At 41.6% G+C, this 25,770-nt stretch overlaps 1 protein-coding gene and 1 long non-coding RNA gene across 11 annotated transcripts in view; both read right to left on the bottom strand.

The window, feature by feature from the left end:
• The window catches only part of KCNC2 (potassium voltage-gated channel subfamily C member 2), a 101,528-nt gene extending 88,893 nt beyond the window's left edge, over nt 1-12,635 (bottom strand). For 3 of the 10 annotated variants that reach the window (XR_013182408.1, XM_077178822.1, XM_054632046.2), the window contains exons 1-2: nt 12,183-12,634; nt 10,736-11,493 (exon numbers count right to left, since the gene is read on the bottom strand). Coding sequence is in view for 9 of the 10 variants with exons in the window: in XM_077178822.1 (XP_077034937.1) it covers nt 10,736-11,368 (633 nt within the window). In the remaining variant the exon portion in view is untranslated. Of the gene's footprint in view, nt 1-10,735; nt 11,494-11,651; nt 11,814-12,182 lie in introns of those variants that run through there. The other 7 variants (XM_077178823.1, XM_077178819.1, XM_054632044.2 and 4 more) reach the window with 7 other exon arrangements.
• LOC143694139 (uncharacterized) lies at nt 5,682-10,081 on the bottom strand. The gene is made up of 3 exons (XR_013182409.1): nt 9,572-10,081; nt 8,769-8,856; nt 5,682-5,795 (listed from the first exon to the last, which is right to left on the bottom strand). It is a non-coding gene; the product is annotated as an uncharacterized LOC143694139 (long non-coding RNA).
• Nucleotides 12,636-25,770: the final 13,135 nt, after the last annotated feature.

Genomic DNA, 25,770 nt, shown 5'->3' with positions numbered 1-25,770 from the left:
TTGCCAGTAAACAAACAAAATAAGATTTGCAAAGTTTGTTCATTATAATTACTAACAGACACCTCCTGATCCTTATTTTCAAGGAGCATACAAACAGCAGCAGTACAAAATAGAATTTTAATATTTCTTCACATTTTAGAAAATTAGCTCTTCACATTTGAAGAAAGCAGGTATCTTTTCAAAGAGTAATGTCTTCATCTCACAAATCTGTCAGGATTGCATTGCAAGAGAGGTTGCTCTAATGAAATACAAACCCAATGTAAACTTACATCTTCACTTCTCTAGAGACTAATGGGTACATTTCTGCTACCAAATACTAAATTTAAATGTCTTTCAATTGTTGAGAATACAAAGTCATTGAAATTTTGCAGAGTTTTCATTTCAGTAAGTGAGGTGAACTACCACACTTTCAAAGGAAAACTGCTAACACAGCTATTAAAGTAGATAGGTATCTACAGCTATCATTGCACTTCAAGCCATAGCAAAATGGTAAATTTTAATACAAAAGCATTGGAAAGGGCATTGATTCAGAAGTACTAGAATAGCTAGTCATTGGCTCAGCGACAGTGCAAGATGCTGAATGCAACACAGTGCAGCTGAAGAGTGAAGAAGCAAGGAAGAACCAATTCTGAGAGCCGTCAATGATAATTCTAAGAGACACTCACTGCTGTCACAGCTCCTGGATGGAGGTGCAGACTGTACCTACTTACCATAGCTGTTTCAAAAATGTCATAATCTAGTCATTAGGGAAGCAATTTTGAAAAGACAGAAAGATCAAAGCTCCCATCTCACAAAAAGATTAGGGAAATGGCAATTGAAGCAAAAAGTTTAAGGAGATAAACCTGCAGTTCACAAAAACTCAGCATCTTCCATCCTTAAAACAGTGAACATAGTCAAAAGAAACACACATGCAACCTGAAACATCTTTGCCAGTTTTAAGGTTTGGCTGGCTATATTTGAAAAACCAAGACAATGAAAACATGTTCTTTGCTTCAGTCCATAACAGCTCTTCTTTTTCCCCAAGACGTAATTTTCCCTGTTATTAAATATTTATTTTCATTTTTAATTCCCCCATTTCATTTTTTCTGCTATCGAAGCACCAATTTTAAAAATGCAATGACTAACCAAGGAGACCTTGTAGCTGCAATGCATCAAACCAGTTTCTTTGACCATTCACAGGTCACTGCACTATTAGTTTCACATGCCTGTTTTGGAGACAAATGACAACCACAGCCATTTCTTTTCCAAGCTGCACAGGTATATCACCTAGACCATCAGGAAAATTACTCTGTCTTGCTGTCAAGAGTCTCAATTGTCAAATTTGAACTATATTCAAACAGTCTCTAATACAGCCAGCAATAAAATTCACTGGCCAAAGGATTAAGATGCCTTAAGAATTTAAATCAATTTAACATATAGTATTACCATACAATGAAGAGATAATGAGTTATACAGCAAAGCTGATGTTCAATACCTACACTGAAATCCTACCCTGTTTGATTTTTACCCTAAAAGAAAAAGTTGATGTCATTTATTATATATCTTTTACCATATACACTTTTGTTTTTAAACTATGAAAATATGAAACACTATCATTACTAGATAAAAGGACTTGATTTTCCATTGTAAAGGAAAGAAAGTAAGGTTGGAAAACCAGAACTTACTTCTTTAGAATCGAATAGATTCTTTCAGTTGGAAGGCTCCTACAAAAAACATCTAATCCAACTGCTTGACCACTTCACAGCTGAATCAACAGTTAAAGCATGGCTTTAAGGGCACTGCCCAAATTCTTCTGTAATGCTGACAGGCTTGGGACATCGACCACTTCTCTAGGAAGCCCTTTCCAGTGTGTGTGACCACCTTCTTGGTAAAGAAATGGTTCCTAGTGTCCAGACTAAACTTGTGACACAGCTTTGAACCATTCCCACATGCTGTTACCGGATACCAGGAGATCAGCACCTCCCTCTCCACTTCCCCTTCTCAGGAAGCTGTAGAAAGGCACAACTGGAACCCAGCTGAGTTATTTACCATTTTTTAAAATAATTTTTCAGACCAAGGGAAGAATGTTCAAGGTGAAATTCAGATGTGCTTGTGCCTCAATTACATCCTAAAATTCAAATGAAAATCTGACAGTAGGTGTCAGATCTAGAGCTGCAAATGCAAGAAAATTTATTTTCCAAATGAGATCAGAAACCAGGAAGACAAATAAGGTTCTTCTCCAAACCATATCTGGATTAAACTTAGAATACCGAAAAATTCCTGTCACAAAAAAGACCTGTGTAACACTTTTGATGCTACTACTAAAAAATACCAAAATTATCTCTTTCAGCTTTCAGCAGTTAATAGTGTGAAAATGAAGACACTCCTGAAACCAATTTTTAAACATAATTGTCATTCATATTAGTAGGATTACCAACACCCAATAAAGACTATTGCTCACTTGAAAAGTTCAGAGAATTTTTAAATACCTATGCAAAAATAAGGACTACTGAGGACATCTCCTTTGATATTGTCTAAGAACTAAAGAAAATTTATATTCAGACATTTGTATACTTCAAAAACATTTTTACATTTTCCTATAATAATTTTTGCATCTACATTAATAAAAACATTAAAGCTATTTTACTGGACAGGCTTTATATAAAATATTAATTACTACATTTTATTTTATTATCTTCAATCTTATCGTTCAGAGCATACAAAAGCCTAATATATTTTGTGAACGTCCATAATCTGAGAAATTACTTAGACCAACAGGAATGTGACTAGAGGACATTGTTATTCCCCCCACCCCTTAAGAGTGTCCAGCAGCAGCAGCAGGGTGCTGTTGGGGATGGTTAAACTCTCGCTCAGGGCTGCAGCAGGCACCAACACATTCCCCCTGCAAAACTCTCAGGGACTCAGCCTGTGCCCTGCACTATGGCAACAACATGTACCCAGCACTGTTCCACAGCCCCCCTCTTTCAACTCCACTACATTTCATCTTCCCCAATGCAATTTTCTCTGCCATTAACTGAGTTTCAGCATTTGATTTCTGTTGCTCGAAAATCCCAGGTACTATCAAATCCCTAATATTGGAATAGCCTTGTGCTTTCATCAAAACAAGCATTTTAGCAGGGTGAAAGTCATTGCCAAAGAAGAATTATTTCTCTTAGGGTAAGAATTAAACAGTTAAAAAGAAGTTTACTGCTATATAGCTACAATATCTTTAGTACTCTAAAAATTATCCAAGCCAAATGCACAACCTTCAAGGGATATTTACCCTTTTATAAAGACTAGGCAGAGTGGAAAAAATGTAATTCTCTATGCTATACACTAATGAAAATGTAAACACTTTAAACTATACTTATTTAAAACTACACTTTTTTCAGAAACAAGCTTAGATCATATTGAGTGTCATACTTCATGCATATTAATGAACTCTACCACACTATTCTGCATTGGGCTAAGAGACTGTTCCCTGTTTACAGCCTTTTGCTGGAATATATCAAAGAAGCAATATCTAAGTTTCACCTAGAAACACTAAGAAACTACAAAAGGCTGTCTATAACAAGAAAGAACTGAATTATCACACTACTGTAATAATTAACCTACTGGTAAAAAGACCAAAACCCCAGCAACACCTCAGAATTTTCAACTTAAAAGCAGCAGGGGGAATATCAACACACTACTATAATACATAATTAGATGATTTTATTTTTAAGCTTCAAGCCACCACTTCAGCCAGGAAATCTGTAAAGCAAATGACAAATCACAAGACATTGTATTTCATGTGATTAGATGGCATTCTATTTTTAACACTTCCGATTAACAGATGGAAGTGGAGTTTTTCTTTCCAAACTGCTTTAGTCATCATAAAGTACCAACAAAGATGTTAATTAAACAAATTAGTATAACAAAACAAAAAAAAAAAACCACCAAAAACGTGTGATTCATGCTCATTCTCTACAGCTATTTCTATAGCATCTGACAAAATTACCATTTAGTTATATCAACATATACACATGTATTCCACTACAGGGAAAAAAATGTACCAGGTCATCAGTACAACTTGAATCCCTTTGATCATGTTGATAAATATCACCAAGCTAAATTTATACTACTATGTCCTTGCACATTACCCCAATTGAATATTTTGTTCATCAGAATAAATTATTTCTGACGTGCGAAATATCCTCGTGTTTCAGCCCTCACATCAGAGAGAAGGCTCTTTGGAAGTAAGAGCACACGTAAGACTGGACGTAGTTCCCCTATTTCCTCTCCAGACAAAATCATTGAATAGCCTTGCTTAACATTTCTTTAAAATAAGAGTTTTATTCCTGTGTAATTACTGATTTATCCTGGAAAAGTGTGTACTTGTGAAAGAACAAGAGTATGTAAAGGAACTGTATAACTATAAGAAATACACTAAGTAGACTGACAGCTGATAGCTTGATATTCTGAATATTACTATACCCATATTTTATTTGCCTAATTTACTCACAATTTAAAAAAAAAAATTCCACCACCAAAGCCCTGCAGAAATCCCCACAAATTTTTACACTGAATCAGTAAGTTTATGTAAACCATGCTGACAGAAATGCGGTCTAAAGAAAAGTTTAAAATTAAAAGGGAACACACTACCTCCATTGGGTGCTAAATATAGAGAGCATAAACCCTCTCTTTCCAGTCATGGCTGAAGGAAACTTTCCTTCCCTAAGATGAGCCACAAATCTGAATCATAGAACGAGCAGGAACCATCTCTGGAGAAATGAACAGTGCTGAAACAGCACTTGATCATGAGAAGAACTTGCTTCTTCCATCTTAAAACTACTGGACATCACTTTTATAAGAGATTATTAAAACATTAAAGATTTACAGAGGGAGCCTTTCCTCTTCTCTTATTCTTCTACCCCAGTTGCAAGGCACCTTCATAGAAAGAGAACAATCACGTTCTGCCAATGACCACTGAGGGAGAGAAGGATAGGCAAATTTTACACAAACTTCTCTTACAGTATATTAAAGTCCCTACAGTGAAGGATATTAATCAAGGATATGGAATTTGTCTGAGTTCTGAACTTTTTTGATTATGACTTAACACAAATTCTCCAAATCAAGCAAAAAATGCTGTTTTCTTCACAGGGTATTGATTGGTATATTTACTTTGGACTAAGTACCAAACACCTTAAGAATAAAAGAACCTTGAAGATATCAGTTTTGTTGCATCACTTATTTCATATTCTGACTGCATCACATGATGTGCATAACATGATTCCTCATCTGACAGTAGCACTGAAACCTATACAATATTCATCCCAAGTTGTGAGCTATTCCTCCCACCATCATCTTAATCAGTTTGAGAATAAATTCTCATCCTCAAAGTAAAGCATTTAAGAATTTTATCACTGTAAACAAACATGACAAATACTACTATCTATAATAACTACATAAAAAAGAGAACATTGTCTGCCAGACTTCTCAATTTAAAATATTTCTCACACTGTTACTATATTGGGCTGTGTCTAATTAGTTGATTTCCACTTCCAGTTACACCAAAGCAAATTTAACCTCAGTCCATTAACTAAATTATTTTAGAGTCACTGAAGGACAATCTGGCTGTATGCACATGCACATACCTAATAGCATCTATTTCTGAAATGATAGGACAGATCATCTCTGTGTCATTTATGTCAGAGCCATGACAAAATCCTTTTCCCAGATGAATAAGTGACAGTGAGAAGGCTGTTTTCAATGGGAAGAGGAAGCGAAGAGCTGGCTTGTTTCCATGGAAACACTAGCAGCATCAGGCAGAACAGCTGTAGAGGAAGAGGCAGAAGTTAGGAAGGCAGAAATCTTGCTGATTTTACCTCTCTGATGTCAGTACCATCAAAAAACATTTACACTTAAGGTAGATCAAGCTAGTTGATTATACATCATGTATTAAGCTAAAATTTCCAGTCAGGACTTTTAAAAGCCAGCTTGCCAGAAGTAAATTAATAAAAATCACTTACAATGTGATTTGGGCAGCGCATGTATGCATGAAGCTACAGAGTGTATGAATATCTGTAACAGTAATGCAGTATGACTTTTGTCATTAGGAACACATCTTGACGTGTCTTTAAAATAGACAGCTCCCACAGCATAAATGCTTTCAGCAGAATGACTGTTTCTCACTTATTTAATGTAATTGACTATTTTCCCACATGTAAATAAATCCAGCCTTTTGATTACCAACAAAAGGAGTACCCTCTTTGAGGCATCAACCTTAACTATTTCCTTTGTGCCATTTTCAGACAGATGTCTGCCTAACTAATAATTGAATGGTAAAATCTAAAATATACCTGCTTTCCTCATTGAATAAAAGACAGAGTAAAGATTTCCATTTATGTATTAAAGAGCTTCCTATCTGTGGGGATAGCTAACCTTTGCTATTCACTATTAATCTACAAACATATATTCTGAGATCAATGCACCTCCACCACTCCATTCACAGTATTTCAGACTGATGCAGTAGTGTTATTTCCACCAAAAATAAAACCTGTCTTTCATCAGAACAGGCAAAGCCCTAAAAATATAACTCACTTCAGTCATTCACCATAGTACATGACAGGCTTCCTAAATCAAGGCTTTCTTGACAGGTATCAAAACAGGTATCTAGGTACCTGGAGAAAATGCAAGCAAGCCACCAAATAAAGACATAAGCTATCTTTGTTAAGAATGTTCTCCAACATAATTTCTGTATCTTTAGCCTCGAGGCAATCTATAAAACCATATTTTTCCTCTCTCCCATCCCACTCATTTCAGCTGATTCTTCACCTCACCCAATGTCCAAAAGCTGGTGTACATGCAATGGAACACTGAAAGGAATCTCTGACAACTAAACATCACATAAAGCAGCAGAGGAGGGTGGTATTTTTTCCCTCCAAAAATACCACCCACTGCTCAAATACAGCTCCCCATGTCACTATGAAGCAGCATCAGTATTTTTAAGAACACTTTCAAGATGTATCTTGATGCCTAGACTGCAAGGTTTTTGTGGGTTTATTTGCATTGCAGTGAATATTTACTTACAGCAAACTTGACAAATACTCGCTAATTAGGATTTGTATTTCCTTGTAAACCAAGTAATGATGATCTTTCCTAGAGATAAAAACCATAGCAAAGGGGCTGTGTAAGCTGCCTTCAGCTGCTGCAAACAGCAGTGCCAGCTCAAGTGCCCTGGGCCATGCTGACTCTGGCACTGCTTAACCACCCCACTGGCTCCTTATCCACAAAGAGATTTACAGTCTCCCCAAAACATTAAGGATATATAGCTATGGACCTGGTGAATTTCAGGGCCATTTTTGCATTCCTGCACCCAGCAAAGGAGTAATCCATAATTCTTAGGAAAAATCAATGACAAATACTAATTACTTCTTTAAACAGCATCATTTTACAACTATTACTCAAAAGTAAAAAGGCTTTAGAGGTAATTACTTTGAAATATGATATCTGAGATGAGCACTGGCATTCCAGTTCCTGCTGGACACCTGCAGACACTTTTTGAACTCAGCACTTAACATTGCCTCTTGAGCTTTCTTACAAACTGCTTAGATGTATCTTTGCACTTTACTAAAGCAAACAATACCTGGCACCTAGGAGCCACTGGACACCAAAATCACTTAGAGATATTAACCAACAAAACAGTGCACACGTTTTAGTCAGATAAGGTGTCTGTTTCAGACAGGTTTAAACCAACACACAAAGATTGAGTCACCCAGGACTCCTCCTCCTGTGAGAGCACCTTATGCCAGTAGATTTCCACATCTACATTAACAGCATTGTGTCAAACAGCCTTTTGTGAATGATCGTTCCATTACGCGTGGAGTGAAAGGAGTACGGCTGCACTCTAATTTCATTTCACGGTCTGTGAAATCCAAAACGATAATATGAAGACAGAAATAACATTCAGACCTAACTCCTAAACTTGGGAAACAAAGGGAAGTGTTGCAGGTTTCAAAGCAATCATATACACATGGATTATATTTCAGAATTACAAGCCCCATGTTTAGTAGATGTCGCTATCTGACTACCAAACTGCATGCACTAAAAGTTGAATTTTTTTAGAATCTCGACTAAAGTAAACCTTCTTGTCAACAAACTAGTTCCACTATTTATATAACATCACTGGATGGTCTTGCTAGAATAATCTTGTGCGTGCACTATCCCCAAAGAGGTTACCATGGCAACTTATATTTGAATTTCTATAAATTTCTATTTTTAGAGATCACAGTTTCAAATAAAGAAAATCACAAATATTAAGTACCATTTCATTAACAGAAAATACCCCATTTTTATCACCATCATAATTCCCAAAAAAAGACACTAGTGAACCTAAATCAGTAATGCTAAAAGAAAATAATTATCACAGTTCTTAGGAAAGTTTACCACTAAGCAGCCCCACCATAATCTCACTGGTGTATGAGTCAGTAACTAACACTGTGAGGCAAAGATTGATGTTCACAGAGTTTTGTCTTGATTTCAGTAAGCCCAGGATTTCACTCAAATGTTTTTAGAGTTAGTCATCAAATCAGCTGACATAAAACAAGAGTGTATTTGCCAGAATACTGAGAAAATAAGGGCTCTCGTTTCAGGTGTGGAAAAACATAATGTCTCAGTTCCAAACTAAGGTTACCATCACCTTAAATTACTGTGTTCAAGAGTGCTTACTAAGTGCATGCGAGTCCTTAAATACAAATTCACTTTAATGCTTTAAAACCCACCAGAAATTCTCGAAATTGTCTCCCTACCTGAAAGATCAAGCACAGATCTTCGGAAAATGAAATTACAGATTTAGACGCTGTTGTTACGGTTCTGACACTGCCTTATTCTGGCTGCCTGGGTTTGAAATCAGAATAAAATCTTCAAAACCAGTTAAATTATAAAAAGGTAAATACTCTATCTTCTAAGAGATTAATATTGCCATGCTGCAATTTCCTACTATAGTGTTAATTACAGTATTCATTTTGCAAACTTGAAATATCTTCATCCAAGCCACTAATGGTTCAGGATGACCTAGTACAGATGGAAAATTTGGAAAGCAAGAGCCTATAGCTCCTGTCAAAGACTGGACTGAAAACCCAACTTCAACTCCAAGGCACAACAGCATGCCTACCTTCCTACTTCTCCTGGTATCTTCCATTTAACATTTACTCCCTACTCCTCAGTTCTCCAGAAAAGTTGAGCAGGAAGATTCTCTGTCATAAAAGCTGCATTTTGACACTGTCAGCAACTTTCCACAAGACAGTAGGTGAAAGAAAACCTGCAGGGCAATCACTGCTCACACTACAGCCTGTCAGGTAACTGACAGCCACATTTTCTTTAGGATCCCGACAGCTGAGATATATGGGTATGCACTGAGGAGCAAAGATAGACACTTCTGGTAACTTTTCTTCAGAACCCATTCTTTATTAAAAACATACTTTAAGAATCAACTGGAGCCAGCTGTTGAGGGAAAACATACTGGTAGGCAACTTTCAAAACCATAAACAACTCTGGTACTCAGTAAGTGACAGTAATAAGTGTGAGGACTTTTACTTTTGGTTTAACTTACCTCAATAAGCTCATAGGGTGAGTGGGCAGAAGCTGCATCATGCCATGGGGTACAGTTCCAGAAGTCACTAAACCACAAACCTAAGTGCACATCTATGAGACTGCCAGCAGAATAAGGGGAACTGATTAGGAGATTACACCCACCATAACCAGACTTTCTGCAAAATGAGGTTTAGCTCCGAATACTTCATGGAAATCCTGATAAATACGCCACAAAATATTTATTGCCATTTTATAATCAAACATTTCCTCTTACAAGCCCTTTGTCATGTATTGGAGGGAGGATTTGCTGGTGGTTGCTGTTCTGGTTAAATTAGAGACACCACTGCATATTTCTCAAAAAGGAATTACAACCATTTGTTTGCTCTAAAGCCCTGAGTTGAAAGCAAACCCTCATCACCCCTGACAACTGCAATGAAAAGATAGAACTAAAATCCAACACATCAAAGTATAAAGTAGTGAGCATAAAAACCTGAAACTCCTATCTAAGTAAAAGAAAGTCAGTATGATCACTTACTCTCTTGTCCCCAGTCCCTCAGTCACTGAGCCAGCCAGGGTCACCCTGAGAAATCAATGGAGGAAGAGCCAGGGTGACCCCCTGTCACAGCTACTTTGTTGAACCAGGATCACCTACCAGAGCAGACAGAGCAAAGCTCAGAATGGACTGAGGTCGCTCTCCAGTGTCACTGTCACCACCTGACCCCAAACCCAAGACCTCAGGCCCCCTGCCCCGGCCCCAAAGGCACGTTCATGCAGGAGCTCAGGGAGGATGAGGGTGCCTTGGGGCTGCTCCTGCTCACACCCACACACAGGTTCACCAGTGAGTCACCCCCTCCACACCCCCACACAGGCCAGGGGGTGACTCTGGTCTCCCTTGCAGGCTTCTCGGGGCACAGCTCCCACCTCAGCCCCGCACACTCCCATGGGAAGGATGCTGGCACAGCGGGACCCCCGTGCTGCCTGACATTGCCTGCAGATGTACGGGACACTAGCATCACCACCCCACGCAGACGGATGTCCCCCTTGCAGGGGCCCACCAAAGCATCTCTTCTGCAGGCACACCCTGAGCGGGGCAGCCTCCCCGCGATGCCGGCTCCCCCTCGGGGACCCCAGCAGCCCCTCGGCCTCCCCAGCGCCCGCAGGAGCGCCGGCCGGCGGCGCTTACCCTGGCGGCGCGGGAGGAGTAAGGGTCCTCGAAGAGCGCCCAGACACGGGGCTGCAGCCGCCGCCAGCGCCCGCCCTTGCCCTCGGCGGCCGCCCCCACGTCCTCGATGCCCAGTCTCTTGGCGGCCAAGTCGTCGTCGTCGCCGTCGGGGGGCGGCTCGCCCGTCAGCAGGTCGGGTGCCTCGAAGATGTCGAGGGCCTCCTCGGCGTCGCGGTGCTGGCGGTAGGTCATCCAGCAGCAGGGCTCCACGTCGGTCTCGTCGATGCCCCAAAAGGCCAGCTCCTCCTCGAAGAGCGGCCCGCAGACGTCGGCGGGGCAGTGCAGCTTGCCGGTGCGGTAGTAGTTGAGCACATAGGCGAAGACCCCCGGGTGCCGGTCGAAGAAAAACTCGCTGGCGCCGCCGCTGCCCCGGGGGCTGCAGCCGCTGCCGGGCTCCGGGCAGCCGCCCGCCGGAGGCGGCGGCGGGTTGGGGGGCGGCGGCGGCTCCTCGCCGCCCGGGGACTCGCTCTGGGACTCGCAGGCGAGCAGAGCCAGGCGGGTCCCCGGCAGGGTCTTCAGGGTGCTGCGGTAGGTCTCGTGCCGCGTGCCCCCCACGTTGAGGATCACCCTCTCGTTGTCCTCGAGCTTCCCCATCGCTCCGGGTGGGACATGACTGGGGAGAGCGCGGGAGGCGGCGGCGCGGATCGGGAGGGGGGCGCGCCGGTCGCTGGGCGGGGGGCAGCCGGTCGCCGGCAGGTCCGTGGGGAACGAGCCTCTGCCTTAAACGCAAACAGAAGAAATCGAGGAGAAACCCCACAAGCACCACCGCAGGAGGACCGTTCCCCGCGGTCACGGCCGGTCCCAGACCCCTCCCAAGACCTCCCGCGGACCCGCACTCCGGGAGAGCCCTCACGGCCCGGCCCGGCCCGCCACCCACCGCCGGCCAGCTTCGCTCGCTCCGCCGCGAAGGGCTGTGCCGCCTGCCCGCCCGCTCCGGGCACAGCTCCGGGCTGCCTCCCGCTTCCCCTGGAAGCAGGCTACCGAAATGGCACTGCTGCTGCTTCGACCGCCTATGGATCCGCCACCGTCCCCACCCCCTTCTCCCTCGCGGGGCTGTGTGAACCGAGCTGATGGAACAGAAAGTGTACGGTTAATTATTTAATGGGCATCTATCTTTTATTGTCCTAACAGCTTAACCAGGGGGAAAAAAGAAGGCTTAGATATTTTTCTCTTCCTCCCCACCCCCACCGTGGGAGGGAGGAAAGGGTTGCTTTTTGGGAAGAAATACAGAGCACCCCACCAGCGCAGGCAGCAGGCATACTCTAGGAAAAGCTGTCTGTGTGGAGCTCGGCTCGCTACTTTCTCAGACAAATCACGAAGGCGAGCGCGCATCTCGGGGAAGGGCAGGTGGGATCAGCCTCCCGCTCCCCCGCCAGCCCCGCGCTCCCTCCCGCCGCCCCGCCGCTACCTTTGCCGGAGGAGCGGCAGCGGCTTCTGCTCCCGGCCGGGCTCCGGCCCCGGCCGCTCTCCGTGCCGCCCTGCCAGGCGAGACTACTTGTTGTCGGTTCGGGTGTTTCTCCGCGTTCAGGTGGCTGTTTCACCTCCCTCCGTGCTCAACTCCGACAGGCGTAACAGCGGCTCCCGCCGCCCGCGCGGAGATCCCGCTCCCCTCATTTTACAGGGGGGATGCGGCTGTTCCACGTCGGGGCTGGGAGCGGGGACCAGCGGCGGAGCGCAGAGCCATGAGCGGGGACCGGGACGGCCGTAATTCCAGTGGCGCTCCAGGCAGCCGAGCCCAAAGGTGAAATCGTCCCTCATTTGGGGCCGCAGCTCCGCCCCGGGGCGGGGGCAGGGCAGCCGAGCCGGCCCTACACACCCCTCCGGTCCCGCGCTGCCCGCCCGGGGGGCGCAGGGAGGCGACAGCGAAAACAAACGCTGCATCTTTCCCAAAAAGACACCACCTCCGCTCCTGATACATGGGCATTTGGTTCACTCAAGTAAAGCACGCGGGAAGGGAGCGGGGCTGAGAATAGCTCTTTTTCGGAGAAATGCGGAAAAATGAGCCGTAGCTACAGGTGGCTGCGGAGAGGAGCTGCCCGGCGCCCAGGAGAGGGTCACGGAGCGCCCGCAGAGCCCCGGCGGGCGGTGCAGGGATGCTGCGGGGTGCCGGGGCACCGCGGCGGCGGGGAGCGCCCCGACTCGGGGGAGCCCCAGAGCCAGCTCCTGAGCCGGCCGGCAGCGGGGTTTGGGGATCCGGCTTAAGGAGAGGACATCCAGTTTCCATGTCGGCTAAGATAAGGAGCAGTGGGTGCACTTCAGGCTTCGTGCGCTGCATAGGTGTGAGGTTGGGTGTGGCAGAGGGGATGGAACTTCAGTCCCCAATTATATAGGAGGGAAACCGATGCCTGTGCACTTATAATATATGAGAGAGTCCATATCTCTGCCTCCAAGCCAGCTGAGTTATTTACTACAGCCTACACTGCTGCCTAGTTTCAGCTGGGTTAGTCAAAGGGAAAGAAGCTTCCAGTCCCAAAGAGAAGATATACAACATGAGAGGTGATCCCTCTTCCTGCTTCCTCAAAAGAATAAAAAAGTTCCTCCACACAAAGGGTACTCCCTGGCCTGAAGGAGGGCAATGAGTGGAATAATGGTATCTGAAACGTCCTCCTTCCACATCAGAGCCTGTGGCTGGGCACTTGCTGGTGTCTGGAGGGCAGAGCTCTGCTGGAAGCAATGCTCTGAGGACACTCTACTTAGACCAGATTGCTTTAACCCAGATCTGTCTATATGTGGCATCCATGATGTAAACACAGGCTCCCAAAGCAGCAGTAACTTTAAGAAATGGGTTTTGGAAGCTTTCTCCAGATGTACATTTTGAAGTTCCTAAAAAAAAAGAGTGAAATCTATCCTGACAAAGCATATATAATCAGTTAGTGAAAACCCTTGGAACCAAAATTAATATTCAATTACATAGTTGTAAATGCAATGGAAAAGATTCTACCATCCTAATGCCACCTATGGCCTCATGCCGTACTTGATTTTCTTTGCAGATGGGATTTTTCTGAAAAGGGGACATAGAGAAGGAGTGAGTAAGACAAAAGAAATATCCTTTATCTTCTCTCTGACCTATAAGAGGTTTCTGGAGAAATGCAACACATTAAAGCTCTGCAGCATTCATCATCCATTATGGAAAACCATAGGGTGGCAGTAGCTGCCAAAACACTACACAAACTGTATCATCACAGAGTATCAGGACTTCCTTCTGAACTGTCACCATCTGCTCAAGTCCCACATCTGTGCCCAAGTTAAGAAGCTGACCCCTCCAGAAAAAAAACCACACAAAACAAAAATCAAAAGCCCCAACAATACCAAAATCAACGACCCCCCCCCAAACCCAGCCCCACTAACCACCCCCCCACAAAACCCCTCACAACCCCCCAAAATCCTAAGAAACCTGAGACTAACAAGGATAGCATCTTATAAACAAAATCTTTACATCTTACCTGTAATGCCATTGCCATGAAAAAGGCATTTTTTTATGAGCAACTGGTTGATATTCAGACTTATGAAGCATGCAGGGGGTTTTATTGCATCGTAGGAATAAGCAACAGAAAGAATTTTTCTAGTTGGTAAGAAAAGGAATGGTCTCTTCCAGAATGTAATAGTCCTTCAGTCGTATAAAAAATTTCACATTCTATAACTTGTCTGTTTCTAAATATAATGCTGTTAATTTCTCTGTGTGTCATTCTTCCTTGTAGTTTCATCATGTGGCAGACTTCTCAATGAAGGATGAAATTATGTTAGATGTTGACTTTCCAGAGCTGAAATTTTCTTGAATCACAATATCCTACGTAGACATAGTGACATTTATGAATTAATTTCCTCCTTACAAGAGTTTGACCTGAATTTTTGCACTCCTCAGTGCTCCCAGTAAGAGTGAAAGCATGAGGCATATGTAAGAGATAGAAAGGTGTCTGTGGAGTGAGCCTTACCTTGAAATATGTCTGTAAAGGGAAAAAAAGCCCTACAAACCCAAAAACTATTTACAAACATATTCATTTAAAATGTAAGTAGAAACATTTCTGTAGCTCAGAATTTGGAGCTTTATTTGAGGAACTGAGTGATACTGAGCAGTGCACAATTGATTTTTCCTGCTGGCTAATAATTCATTTACAAAGGTAAAGGTCCTATGTTATGGTTTTCACCAGCAAAGCAATAAAATTAGATGTAATGATCACTGTGAGAAAACCAGGGCAAATGAGCATTTTATTTACTAGGAGCAATCATTCTTTGTGCAAGCTTGAATATTGTAATGCAAACTCATTGGGTTACCAGCTGTCTAACAAGAGTAAATGGACGTAGGGATTTGCACAAAAGAAAAGCAAATTTGAGGACAAACACAGTTTACCTCAGCTAAAGTCATGCTCAGAATCACCTTCTGGAGGAGATCTGTCCCTGTTAACTAGTCCCTGGGAGGGATAACCTGGCCAGATAACACCTGCCATCCTGAGGAGGACATGAGGGGTTGAAGCCACCAAGTTTTTCTAGTGCAGATCACTATTTCATATTCATATGATGTTGAATTGAGAAACAAAAAATAATCAACTTTACAATCAAAAATTATAACTGAAGACAGTGCAAAGATAAAATATTATCTATTTATATCAATTTATATCAATCATTAAGTAAATTAATTATTTTAAGTATCCACTGTCATTAACATTTTATTAAGCCTCTACTTGTTTCTTTCATGTATTTTGTTATTTTCCCTTATTATTTATAATCATCTCTACTATTTACAATTACATGTACTAATTCATTATACATCTTGCAGAACATGGCAGCCACATTATACTGAAGTACACTGATGATCAGCCAGAATCTTACTCTGAAACTGCAAAAAACCCTGAATTAATAGATTAAGCAAACATATCTGAAATAAAGCTGTAAGGAGCCATGGTGTAGTTAAATTGGATGAAGCTCAAAACAAAGCTAGCAAAAAGACTGTTATTATTATTTTTAAATTCCAGTGCAGGATTGCATTTTTTAAGGCAATTGAGATATAAGCTTGGTTTGATCAATAACACAGAATTATTGAAAAACATCTTATTGTAGAGAAATATGAATAAAAGTAAGATTGGACAGGACAGATGTACAAAATGTGAAAGCTGGGATGAAGTCAGCCTACTCTTAGTCCCACCCTAGCACACAGGAGCTCTCCATATGAGTGGCTTTATACAGACAGGTGTGCTTCATATGCTTTCTCTTACATTTCAGCTCTCTGTGAAATTCTGGGGAATGTGGTATCTCTCATTAAAAAATGAAAACCTGGAAAAAGTTCTTGTATATTACACTTACCAAGGAAATTAAAAATAGTGAACACAAGGCTGGGGACCCCTGAGAAGAGATGATGCAGTAGAAAAAAGTCCAGGTGAGCCACTAATTGCATTGACTAATTAGGAATCCCCAGTGTGATCCAGACTATATGGTTAAATCTTTGCCTTCCCTAGTGGTGGGGATGGAATTCTAAAGTGTGTGTACATTAAAACTGGCTTTGGGTTTCTCTCTTCAAAAGAAAGGGAGAGGTTGGTGTGTCCAAGGGTGAAAAATCCCCCACCTCAGGATTGTTTTGCCTGGGATAATACAAGAACACCCGTAGGAAAGTGCAGCCTTTCCAATAGATCACCTCCTCCAGGCTCATAAAGGTTCAGATCCAAGGTACCTCTTCTCACAGGTACCTGCTCTCACCTGTGAAACTCTTCCTTAGAAACTGTCACTGTTCCACTGTTCCTTTAGATCTGGGGTAAATAGCACAAGGCCTTTGCCCAATGTCAACCTCATCAAAATCTTCAAGTCACTGCCTTTTTCCTTCATGATCAGCCCTGGGTGTCCTTTCCCCCCAGTACCAATGCCAGAGGCATTAGCAATGCAAGATGGTGGAAGGCAAGATTACTCACCTGCTTCTGCTGTGATTCAAGTGTCTTTGTCAGTGCTGATTCATGTTTGTGGGATGCAGATTTTCTCAAGAGCTTTAGAATATTACATTCTGCTTATAAAAGGAGATATTGCCTCAGGCTCTGTCCACACTTACATTTTTTAGTGTCCAGTGCTAAAATAGTTGAAATGAATTTTTCATCTATCCTGAAAATTTCCTTCGATTTCAGGGAAAGGTCAGTGATGTGTTTTTCTCATTTGTAACTAGCCAGCACATGAAACCCCTTCTAAGGGTCTGGCACCTCTCAGCAAGACAGTGTCTTTGTAAAGACTCATTAGGCAGTGAGAGCAGTACTGAGCTCCTCCACAGCCATTTACTCCTTAGCTGAAGTGTAAATACATGGACTGAGCTTCTTTCAGGTGCTCATGGTACTTAAGGAGACTGAAAGAAACAGGTCTTGGAATGTCCTCGTCAAGCATACAGAGACCCAAGAGACAGGAAAATGAATGCAGTACCTCCAAATAGCTCTCAGGTACAAGCTTTCCTCATTCAAAAGGAATAAAGCTTTCTGTTTCTATCTGGAAAGTGCAGAGAGATGGAAAATGGGGAAATGCCAAAGCCATGTATCTTGTCTTACAGCATGGCCAGCAGACCTAAGGTAGCTCCACCAACTTGGAGGAGTTTCTGTTTCTTGTCTCATGAAAATTTTGGGAAATTCTACTTCTAAAATTTCTGTGATTTTCCATTTTTTATTCCTCTCATTAATTTTAACTGAAGTTTTTGGGCAACACATAAATAATAAAACTTCGTGTCATTATAATGAGGGCCTCATCTGGTTGCAAGTCTTAAGCATTCATATAATATAAAAAATGAACAATTACCTAGATTGCAGGACAATTAGGTTTCTTCAGCTACAGAAGAGCGTGCTCTGAAAGAACTAAACTTGTCTAAACAGAAGTGCCTTATTATTTAATTTTAGAAGTCTCATCAGAACAGAGACCAAAAATCCCAAACCAACCACAACCACAACAAGCCTAAACAAAACAAGAACATCTGTAACACACTTTGCTCTGAAACATCTTTCAGTTTCATTTCACTGGCAAAGACTGTATCAAGAAACACCCAGTTTATAGAGGACTGTATATGTACCACTAAACAACCTTGCGAAGAAATTTAAAGTGATATTTAGTTTCTAAGTCTTTGAAGTGATTGAACTGACTTGGATATATTTTGTATTTTGTAGGGAAAAAAATAGAAAAGAGACCTTAATACTTGTATTTTGGTAAATTAAATTATCTATCATCCAGCATACACTCTATCTACTACCTAATTGATATTCAAACAGTTATTGAACAGCTAGCATGTGTTTTTAAAAGATTAGGTCCATTCAATAAAATATTCTGGAAGGAGTCTTATGTTTCAGTTAATTCTAACTTTTACTAATCTTCTAAAATCAGTTCAAATCTGAGACATAATCTACATATGACAGTGATTTATTTGAAGAAGTCAGCACACCCTCCCTCACATGCTACCAAAAGCAATGGAAACACACTATAAGGACTACAGAGGTTTTCAGGTGACTGGCATTGTTACACCTAGTTTCTGTGTTTCACCAAAGTTCAACTGGAAACCTCATCTATCATCTTCCTCCTTCCCATGACTAGCAATCTCCATTCTTTTCATTAATTTTTAGGAAGAGACCATAGTACAAATGCCTCAAAAATGCAGGCATATGCTTCAATAGATCATCTTCTGAAGTGAAGATGTTTGCACTGATGATCATCAAGGCAACCCCGGAGCAGTAGTGATTTAATTGATTATCAGTGTATAGAGGATACTTTGTAATAATAATTTTCTACTATTGATTCAAAGTTTAATAATTTTGTTTTGCAATGCTTTTTTCTTCCCGCTGTGAATAGCTATAGTTTGTTTACCTGTTGGAAAGGCAACTCCAAGAGTTCAAGGCACAGAAGTCTCCCACAGAGCATCACTGACTGAGGCAGGCAGATTTGAAATCAGATGCTGAGCAGTGTGGGAAGCAAAGAGGTTTCTTCTTAGTTTCTGCAGTCTCTCATGGCAGACCCAATCTCAGTGCATGCAAGCTTGATTAATTTTGACTGCCTCCATTCAGCTGCAGTCAAGTTTTTCCTCTCCTAATTTTTTTTGTGCTACTTTGCAGACAAGATTGCCCAAATCTGGCCTGAGCTGTCTACTGCCATGGAAACAGAACAGCATTCTCAAGAGATAAACACAGCATCTCCTCTGCCTGTGCTTAGGTCTTGCTTGCCAAAGTTAGAGGTGCTGCTACAGATTTCTGCTATGACCCATAAACTGGAACCATTACCCTACCAGAGAGGGGAGAGCCAGATAGGAACCACCAGATCCACTGCAGGCAGCATCATCAGCATTTCCTCCTCAGAGACAAGGTGCCAGTGAGCCTTAAACAGCTGTGCAAGGTCATGCTGAGGTGGGAAGTCTTGCCAGAAACAGCCTAACTAACTATGAGTTAGTAGCCCTTCTTAGTAGTAGGAAAATGATACAAGGTTGTAAAACTGCAGGTTTCTCTATGTCTTTGAATAAGTCAGGTTATATAGTTAGTCACAGAGTAAAACCACATTGGTCACACTGACTGTTGCGCTTAGCTGTCGGAGGACATGCCATGTCCGTGCTGATCCTGTAAACATTTCAGCAACATTCGATACCCTTGAGATCTTTTCCCAATTTGTTTTGAACTGCAGTGCTCTAGAAGAAGTATGCTTTCCTTAAAATAAAAAAAAAAAAGAGCTGGTTTGGACCAAGGTGGAGTAGGTGCAGGCTGAGGGGCTGCTGTTGCAGCAAATACTCCTTGGGACAGGAGGTACAACACAACCAACAAAATACCAGCCACAGCCACCTGCCTGTCCTGGGTGTAAGTGGAGATGTGGAGATGTGGAGAGATGTGCCTGGACTGAAGGAATGGGGCATCAGGGCATAAACAGTCTTATCTGAGGCCCTGCACACCTCCTGCAGCAGGCACCCAGAACAGAGACAGGTGTTAGGTCCTGGGCTGATCTGATCTGTCCAACCATAGAAACAGGGAAATGGGGATCTACCTCTAAATCTGTGTCAGATAGAAAGAATAAATACCCACTTCACTTTTGCTGGTCACTATAGCTGTGGTGATTTCCCTAAACTTTTACATATTCAGAAAGAGAATGATACATGCCTTAAAGTTCTGGAAGGCTCTGCTTTTTCTTTGGAATAAGCAGACAGCATAAAGAGTGTGACAACAGAGGTACCCTAAAGCAGCTGCCTAAAGCAGCACACTCCTGCCAGGGACTAACTGAGACTTCCACAACTCTCATGACACCTTTTCTTGAGAAAGGGTTGCTGTAAAACCTCCATTTCCCTCCAGCTTAAAAGCACACAGGCTAAAATGTCCTGAAAGTTTAATATCCCTTTTTAAGAAGACATTTTCACTTCAAGATCCCAGCTCATATGCAGCAGCATGGGTACAAACTTCCTACCAGCTTCTGGTGGGAATTCAAGGTGCCTGTTTTGTAACTTTCACCCTTATACTTAGCTTGCAATTTGGCCTTTAAGAGGACTGGCAGAGAGACAGAAGTCAATCAGCTGTAGTTGGGAACACCATTTAAATGTGCAAGACAGCTGCTTGCAAGGTGTGCACAGGGAAGCCCCTTGCTGTCATTGTGTTCCGCTCAGGTCCTCATCTGCTTTTTCTCAAGATCAAGGTTCACAACAGCACATAAACAAAGCCAGCAAAATCTCCCCTCTTAGATTTTTTTACAAATGTCACTGTCAAAATGGAAGAAGTATTCTCATATCATGTAATAATTGTTTTTTTATAAAACTTTATGCAGCCAGGAAATATCACATGGGAGATTCAAAGGCCCTCTCTAAAAAATAATGGCTTCTAAATATCTGCTTGAAAATTGCCTAAACAAAGAAAATCCTTGTAATGTTTTTAACCTCTACCTATCTAGGGACCTATCTTAGTGTTCCTGCTGGACTATGCAGAGTTGAAGATTTGCTCTGACTCTTCAATAATCTTTTCACGCTATAAATTGCTGCCATAGGTACTTGTTAAACAAGATGCAATTCAAGATGCTTGCTATTACCTTAAAAGTGGGCTGTTTGTATCATTTACATAGCATCCCCTTCTCCCATCCTCATGTCTTCCAGGTCTCATATTTTTTCCAACTCATATTTTACATTTTCTGAGGCAAGGATTATATCCCAATGTAGTAGTGTGCATTGTGTTTTGCTCAGGCCATGACACATCTTTTAGGCTCTTTAAAGCTACAAAGCACATTAATGAAACAGTCACCGATGTCCCAGCTCAAAGAGATTCGGCAGCAAAAGGGGAGGCAGAGTAGAAAAAAAAATGCAAAAAGATGCTCTGAGAGCAGAGCTGCTGACTTAAATATATCTTTAAATTTCTCCCACTACTGGGACTAAAAGCTTTGTACTCCTCCTCCATAAAAGGAAGCTCTAATTTAAAATCTAGCAGTATCATAATTAATGTGAATATTATGCTAATCCTGGGGGAGGGGAAAAGGACCACTGCTTATCAGGTTCATTTACATGTTTTAATAACTCCTTGGCTTAGGCTTTTAATACTAATTTTGAAAATTTCTTGGGGAAGTTCCATGTGCCAGCTCCCACCCTACAGCCACCCAGCCCTTCCCATAGGCAAAATGCATTCAAGATGGGCAAGAAGTCCTCTGGTTCATCATCTCTTCTAAAGGGAAAAGCATGTCCACATCCTGTTTTGGTGACAGGAAAATTAGCTTCCTGCTACAGAGTGGACATAAGGCATTTCCAGAAGCACAGATGTGACACCAGCCTCCATTTACATTTTATTAGATCCACTAAACTGACACCTACCATGCCAATTCTTGTTTGATGCTTCTGAACACTTTTTATCAAGACAGATATTAGAAACCAGCAATTAAAACCCAGTCTAAACTGATGTTGTCCTCATTCTGGGTTGATTTTTTAAAAAAACATATTTTTCCACCTCTAAATTGCTCATAGATATGTTAAGAATTCACAGCCTACATTCATGCTGCTATCAAATAGTCTCTACAGCCCAAGAGTACAATTCAATCTAACAAATTATCAAAAAGACTGAAGTAGACTCTTTGAAGTAGAAATGCAAAGGAACAGTTTGTAGTCCATGTTATTTGGAACTAATACAGCTGCAGGTTTTGGTACTCCTTTTATTTTAGTGAGAGAAAAATGCAATTAAGCCAAAAAGAAGGCTAAAATGTTAGTAATCTTGACATAATCCTAACTAGTGTCTAAAGCAACCTTGTGAACTGCTCTTTCAGGGTGAAAGGCAGTTCACAGTTTTATGTATTATTTATGGTAGTAACTTCACAGGGGAGGAGGAGGAGGAAGGCACTGCAGACATGAATACAGTAGCAAGTTGACAAGGGGGCTGAAGAAAAATCTCACCTGGAAACACCTCCACTGTGTTCACTGAATAAAACCTTTCACTTCACCAAGTTAGAGGCAGCCTAACTTAAGTAAAAGAAGATAAGAGAGGAGCAGGAAATAGACATCCTACATCTTAAACATGGTTGTAGAGAGGCAAGCTTTGGCTTCTCTTACCTGCATTTTTGTGCATCAGACTGCAACGGGGATTACTACACATCTCAAAGTCTAATAAAGATATTTTCAGCTGAAACAAAGTATTTTCCATAGATTCCATTTCCATATGGTATCAAAAATAAGCAATGGTAAAACCTATTCTAATAAATACCTGCACACATAATTATATAACATTTATTAAATGCATAAGAGACTATTTACATACAGCACCTGACAAAAGCTGCTGTGAAACACCTTACATTTTGGTTTGGCTTCCTTTTACCCTTAGCCCTGCTCTTAAAAAAGTAAGGATTAAAAAAAAAATAAAATTGTTCAGTTCTTCTTTATTTTCCATTAAAGATTCCATGTTTATGCTGTGGATTTCACTAACAGATATCCTATGAAGCTAAACTGGGAAGAAGAAATAATACTTCTAGCCAGGTAAAGCTGATGCAAACCTGTTAGGAGCCTGAAAAGAAGCATAAGCACAAAGCTCCCACAAAACTGAGACACTCACACCAGATTTTCCAGCAAGAACATCTCCCCATATCTCAAAGCATGATAGAATTTCACTTCAACTGACATGATGCAAGAAAAATCAGTTCTGGAGAAGAAAATTTGTGAGTTAAAATCACAATGTCAGCAAGACTTAATAAAATCAGGTTGTGAAAGGAAAGAGAGAGGGAGGGAAGACATCTGACATAAAAGTAAGCTCTATAATGCAAGTACCTCGCTGGCAAGACCTTGACCAGAGCACACCACCTCGCATAGAACATTGAATTCAACACAAGGAAAGTGCCCATTGGCACTCATGGGAGAAAAATGAGAATGGTCTTCAATCTGTCCTGTTAATGCAATTTTCCTAAACAGCCATATTTAGCAGACTTCAGATCAAAGGGGATGTAATAATAGTTTTCAAAGCTGTTACATAAGGGAAGGATGGGCTAGCAGTGACTGTAATCAGCTTAAACCATAGCAAGAAATATTCAGGTCAATCAGCAGGCAACTTGTACCAGCAACAGAACAGATTACCTGGGAATGTGGTGGAGTCTCCATCACACGTGAGAAAGCAGCACAAGTGGGGTTTTTTTCAGATAATACAGAATAATGGAGTAGACAGCCTTGTAAAATCTCTTCCAGGCAGATCTCTTCTGACTTAATATGAAGGAAGAGTATTTACATGGACCAATACTACAGGGTAGGCTTTGCTTTATGACTGGTGTTCCAGAAGGAAGAGGAAAGTCAAAAGATATGAATGAACAAAAAATATTAAAGACTTGGAATGCCATTGCAGCTACCATTTGCTTTTATCTGCCCTGTCTCCTATCCTTTTCCCCAGAGACTTTTCTTCCTGGATGTTAGTTCATATTTTGGATTATTTCTGAACATATTTTAGCATTATGGGTGTTACTGAAGAAGCTCATTTCCAAGAAGGATGCTCCCAAAAGAAAAGTTTGGAGGCATACCAAGATAAAACTGGAAAGAGAACTTCGGAATCACATAGTGTCAAACAAGGGGAAAAGTATCAAAAAATAAACATGAAGAATATGGAAAGTTAATTATCTGGCACTGACAACTGATTCCCTTCTAACTGCACTGGTTTTAATAAATAAATAACTGAATTTTTAGAGTGCCTGTTTCCTGTGGTTACTTTGATCTATGTAACAATAATATCTAGAACAGATACCTCTCAAGAGCATATTAAGCCCATAAAAAGCAGAATATCTTGGTTTAAACTGTGTTGCTACATCAGGCACTTGCAAAATGATTGTTCTAAGGGAAAAATAAAAGCACTGGTTTAACTTTTGTTGCTATTTCCTTTGGTCATGAAACATTGAGAACAGAGAAGAATTCAAGAACGTGTAGAGGATGAAAACAACTGCAGTATTCACAACTGAAGCCTTTAGTTAATCACTGCATCTGCAAGGCAAATGCTATTGTCAAAAGAAATTACTTCAGGGGAATAATTTTACCACTGTGAGTGCAGGATTTAATTCATGCCAAGACAAATCATAGGATCCCAGAATTAGACACAGGAGTGATTAAGTGTTCACTTACTCAACACAAGTTGTAAGAAAAAAGGAATACTGCTTTAAGATACATCTCCAAAGCTTTTATTTTATTTTATTTTTTATTTTAGCTTTCACTGATATTAACCTGTGCTTTACTATAGCAGAATGGGGTTTCCCCGTGTGAAGTATACAGCAGTGTAAAGCAGTTATCATTCAAGGCATGTTTGTCCCAAAGCATGTTTGTCCCCTCATCTGGGCCACCCAGGGTGCTGAGGATGTCACCTCAGCCCCCAGCCACCATTAGGGTTAGAGCTAGGGTTTAGAGAGTTACAAAGCATACAGCTCCAGGGTTACCTGGGCTGGAAAAGGCATGCCAAGGGGAGCACAGCTTGGCATCAGCATTGCTCCTTTCACACCTTTCCAATTTGGGCCTCCCACTTTCCTGGGGTCCTCAGGCTCAGCCCCAGGCTGCCACTATGATTAGGGTTGACTATGGTTGACTGCACTGGAACAGACTGCCAGAGAGGCTATGGAGTCCTCCTCAATGGAGAGATTCATATAAGACATGGCATAAAACAAAGTAGAGGCTGAAGTGTTCAAGGCCAGGCTGGATCGGGCTTTGAGCAACCTGGTCTGGTGGAAAGTGTCCCTGGCAAGGTGTGAGAGACTGAAATGTTATGAAGCACTTTTTGCCCATTCTGGCAAAACTGTATAAAGAAGCTCTGATCACTGAACTTTGGAGTGTGAGTTAAGCAACCTTAGGGAAATTGGGATAAGATAAAGGTGACACTATTATCTCAGGTCTAGGCAGAAGTGAAGAAGGCTGAGGGAGAAGAATGTAACCCCAAAGACAGGCAGGCAGCTTTGCCTCTGCCCCCACCAGGGCAGCCCTTCTCACCAGTGCTTGTGCCTGCTGACCTCAGCTGTCCCAGAGGAGAACCTCTCAGGTCTCTGTCCACTGGGAAGGAGTCCAGCAAAGAGATCCTTTGAGATGACTCAAAAGGGCAGTATGAAAGCCATGTTGAGTGTCTAGAGGGAGAATTCTCATTAATTAAATACCTAGACAGCACACCTTCTTAAAAACCATTTTTCCTTCATTTTTCAGAATTTCTCAGGTTCCTTTTTTCTCCTAAAACTGGGAGTGGAAATTACAGTAAAAGGTCAGAAGACAGGAGTTAGAAAAAGCATACACAAGCCAGGAAAAGCTGTTAAAATATTAAACATCTTTCATGAGAATGGAGCAAAAAATCAAACCACAAAGAAATTACTACTACTTCTCTTGGAGCTGCTTCTCTGGGGAGACTGGACACACTAAGTTCTGACATTGTCAGCAAATGCTGATACTGAAATTTCTGTGCACATATCCAATTAATTCCACCCAATATGTAACATATGAGAGAGGAGGAAAAAAATACCCAGAAAATACTACAAATTCCAGATAAACAAAATAGATGCTCTAATAAAAATTAAGAAACCTGTGATAAGCACCTATTTTTTTTTTTTTTTTTGCTCAA

The sequence above is a fragment of the Agelaius phoeniceus genome, chromosome 5 (genome assembly GCF_051311805.1).
Source record: "Agelaius phoeniceus isolate bAgePho1 chromosome 5, bAgePho1.hap1, whole genome shotgun sequence".
Classification (NCBI taxonomy): domain Eukaryota; kingdom Metazoa; phylum Chordata; class Aves; order Passeriformes; family Icteridae; genus Agelaius; species Agelaius phoeniceus.
Note: the sequence above shows the minus strand (reverse complement) of the source record. Positions and strands in the feature narration are given on the sequence as shown.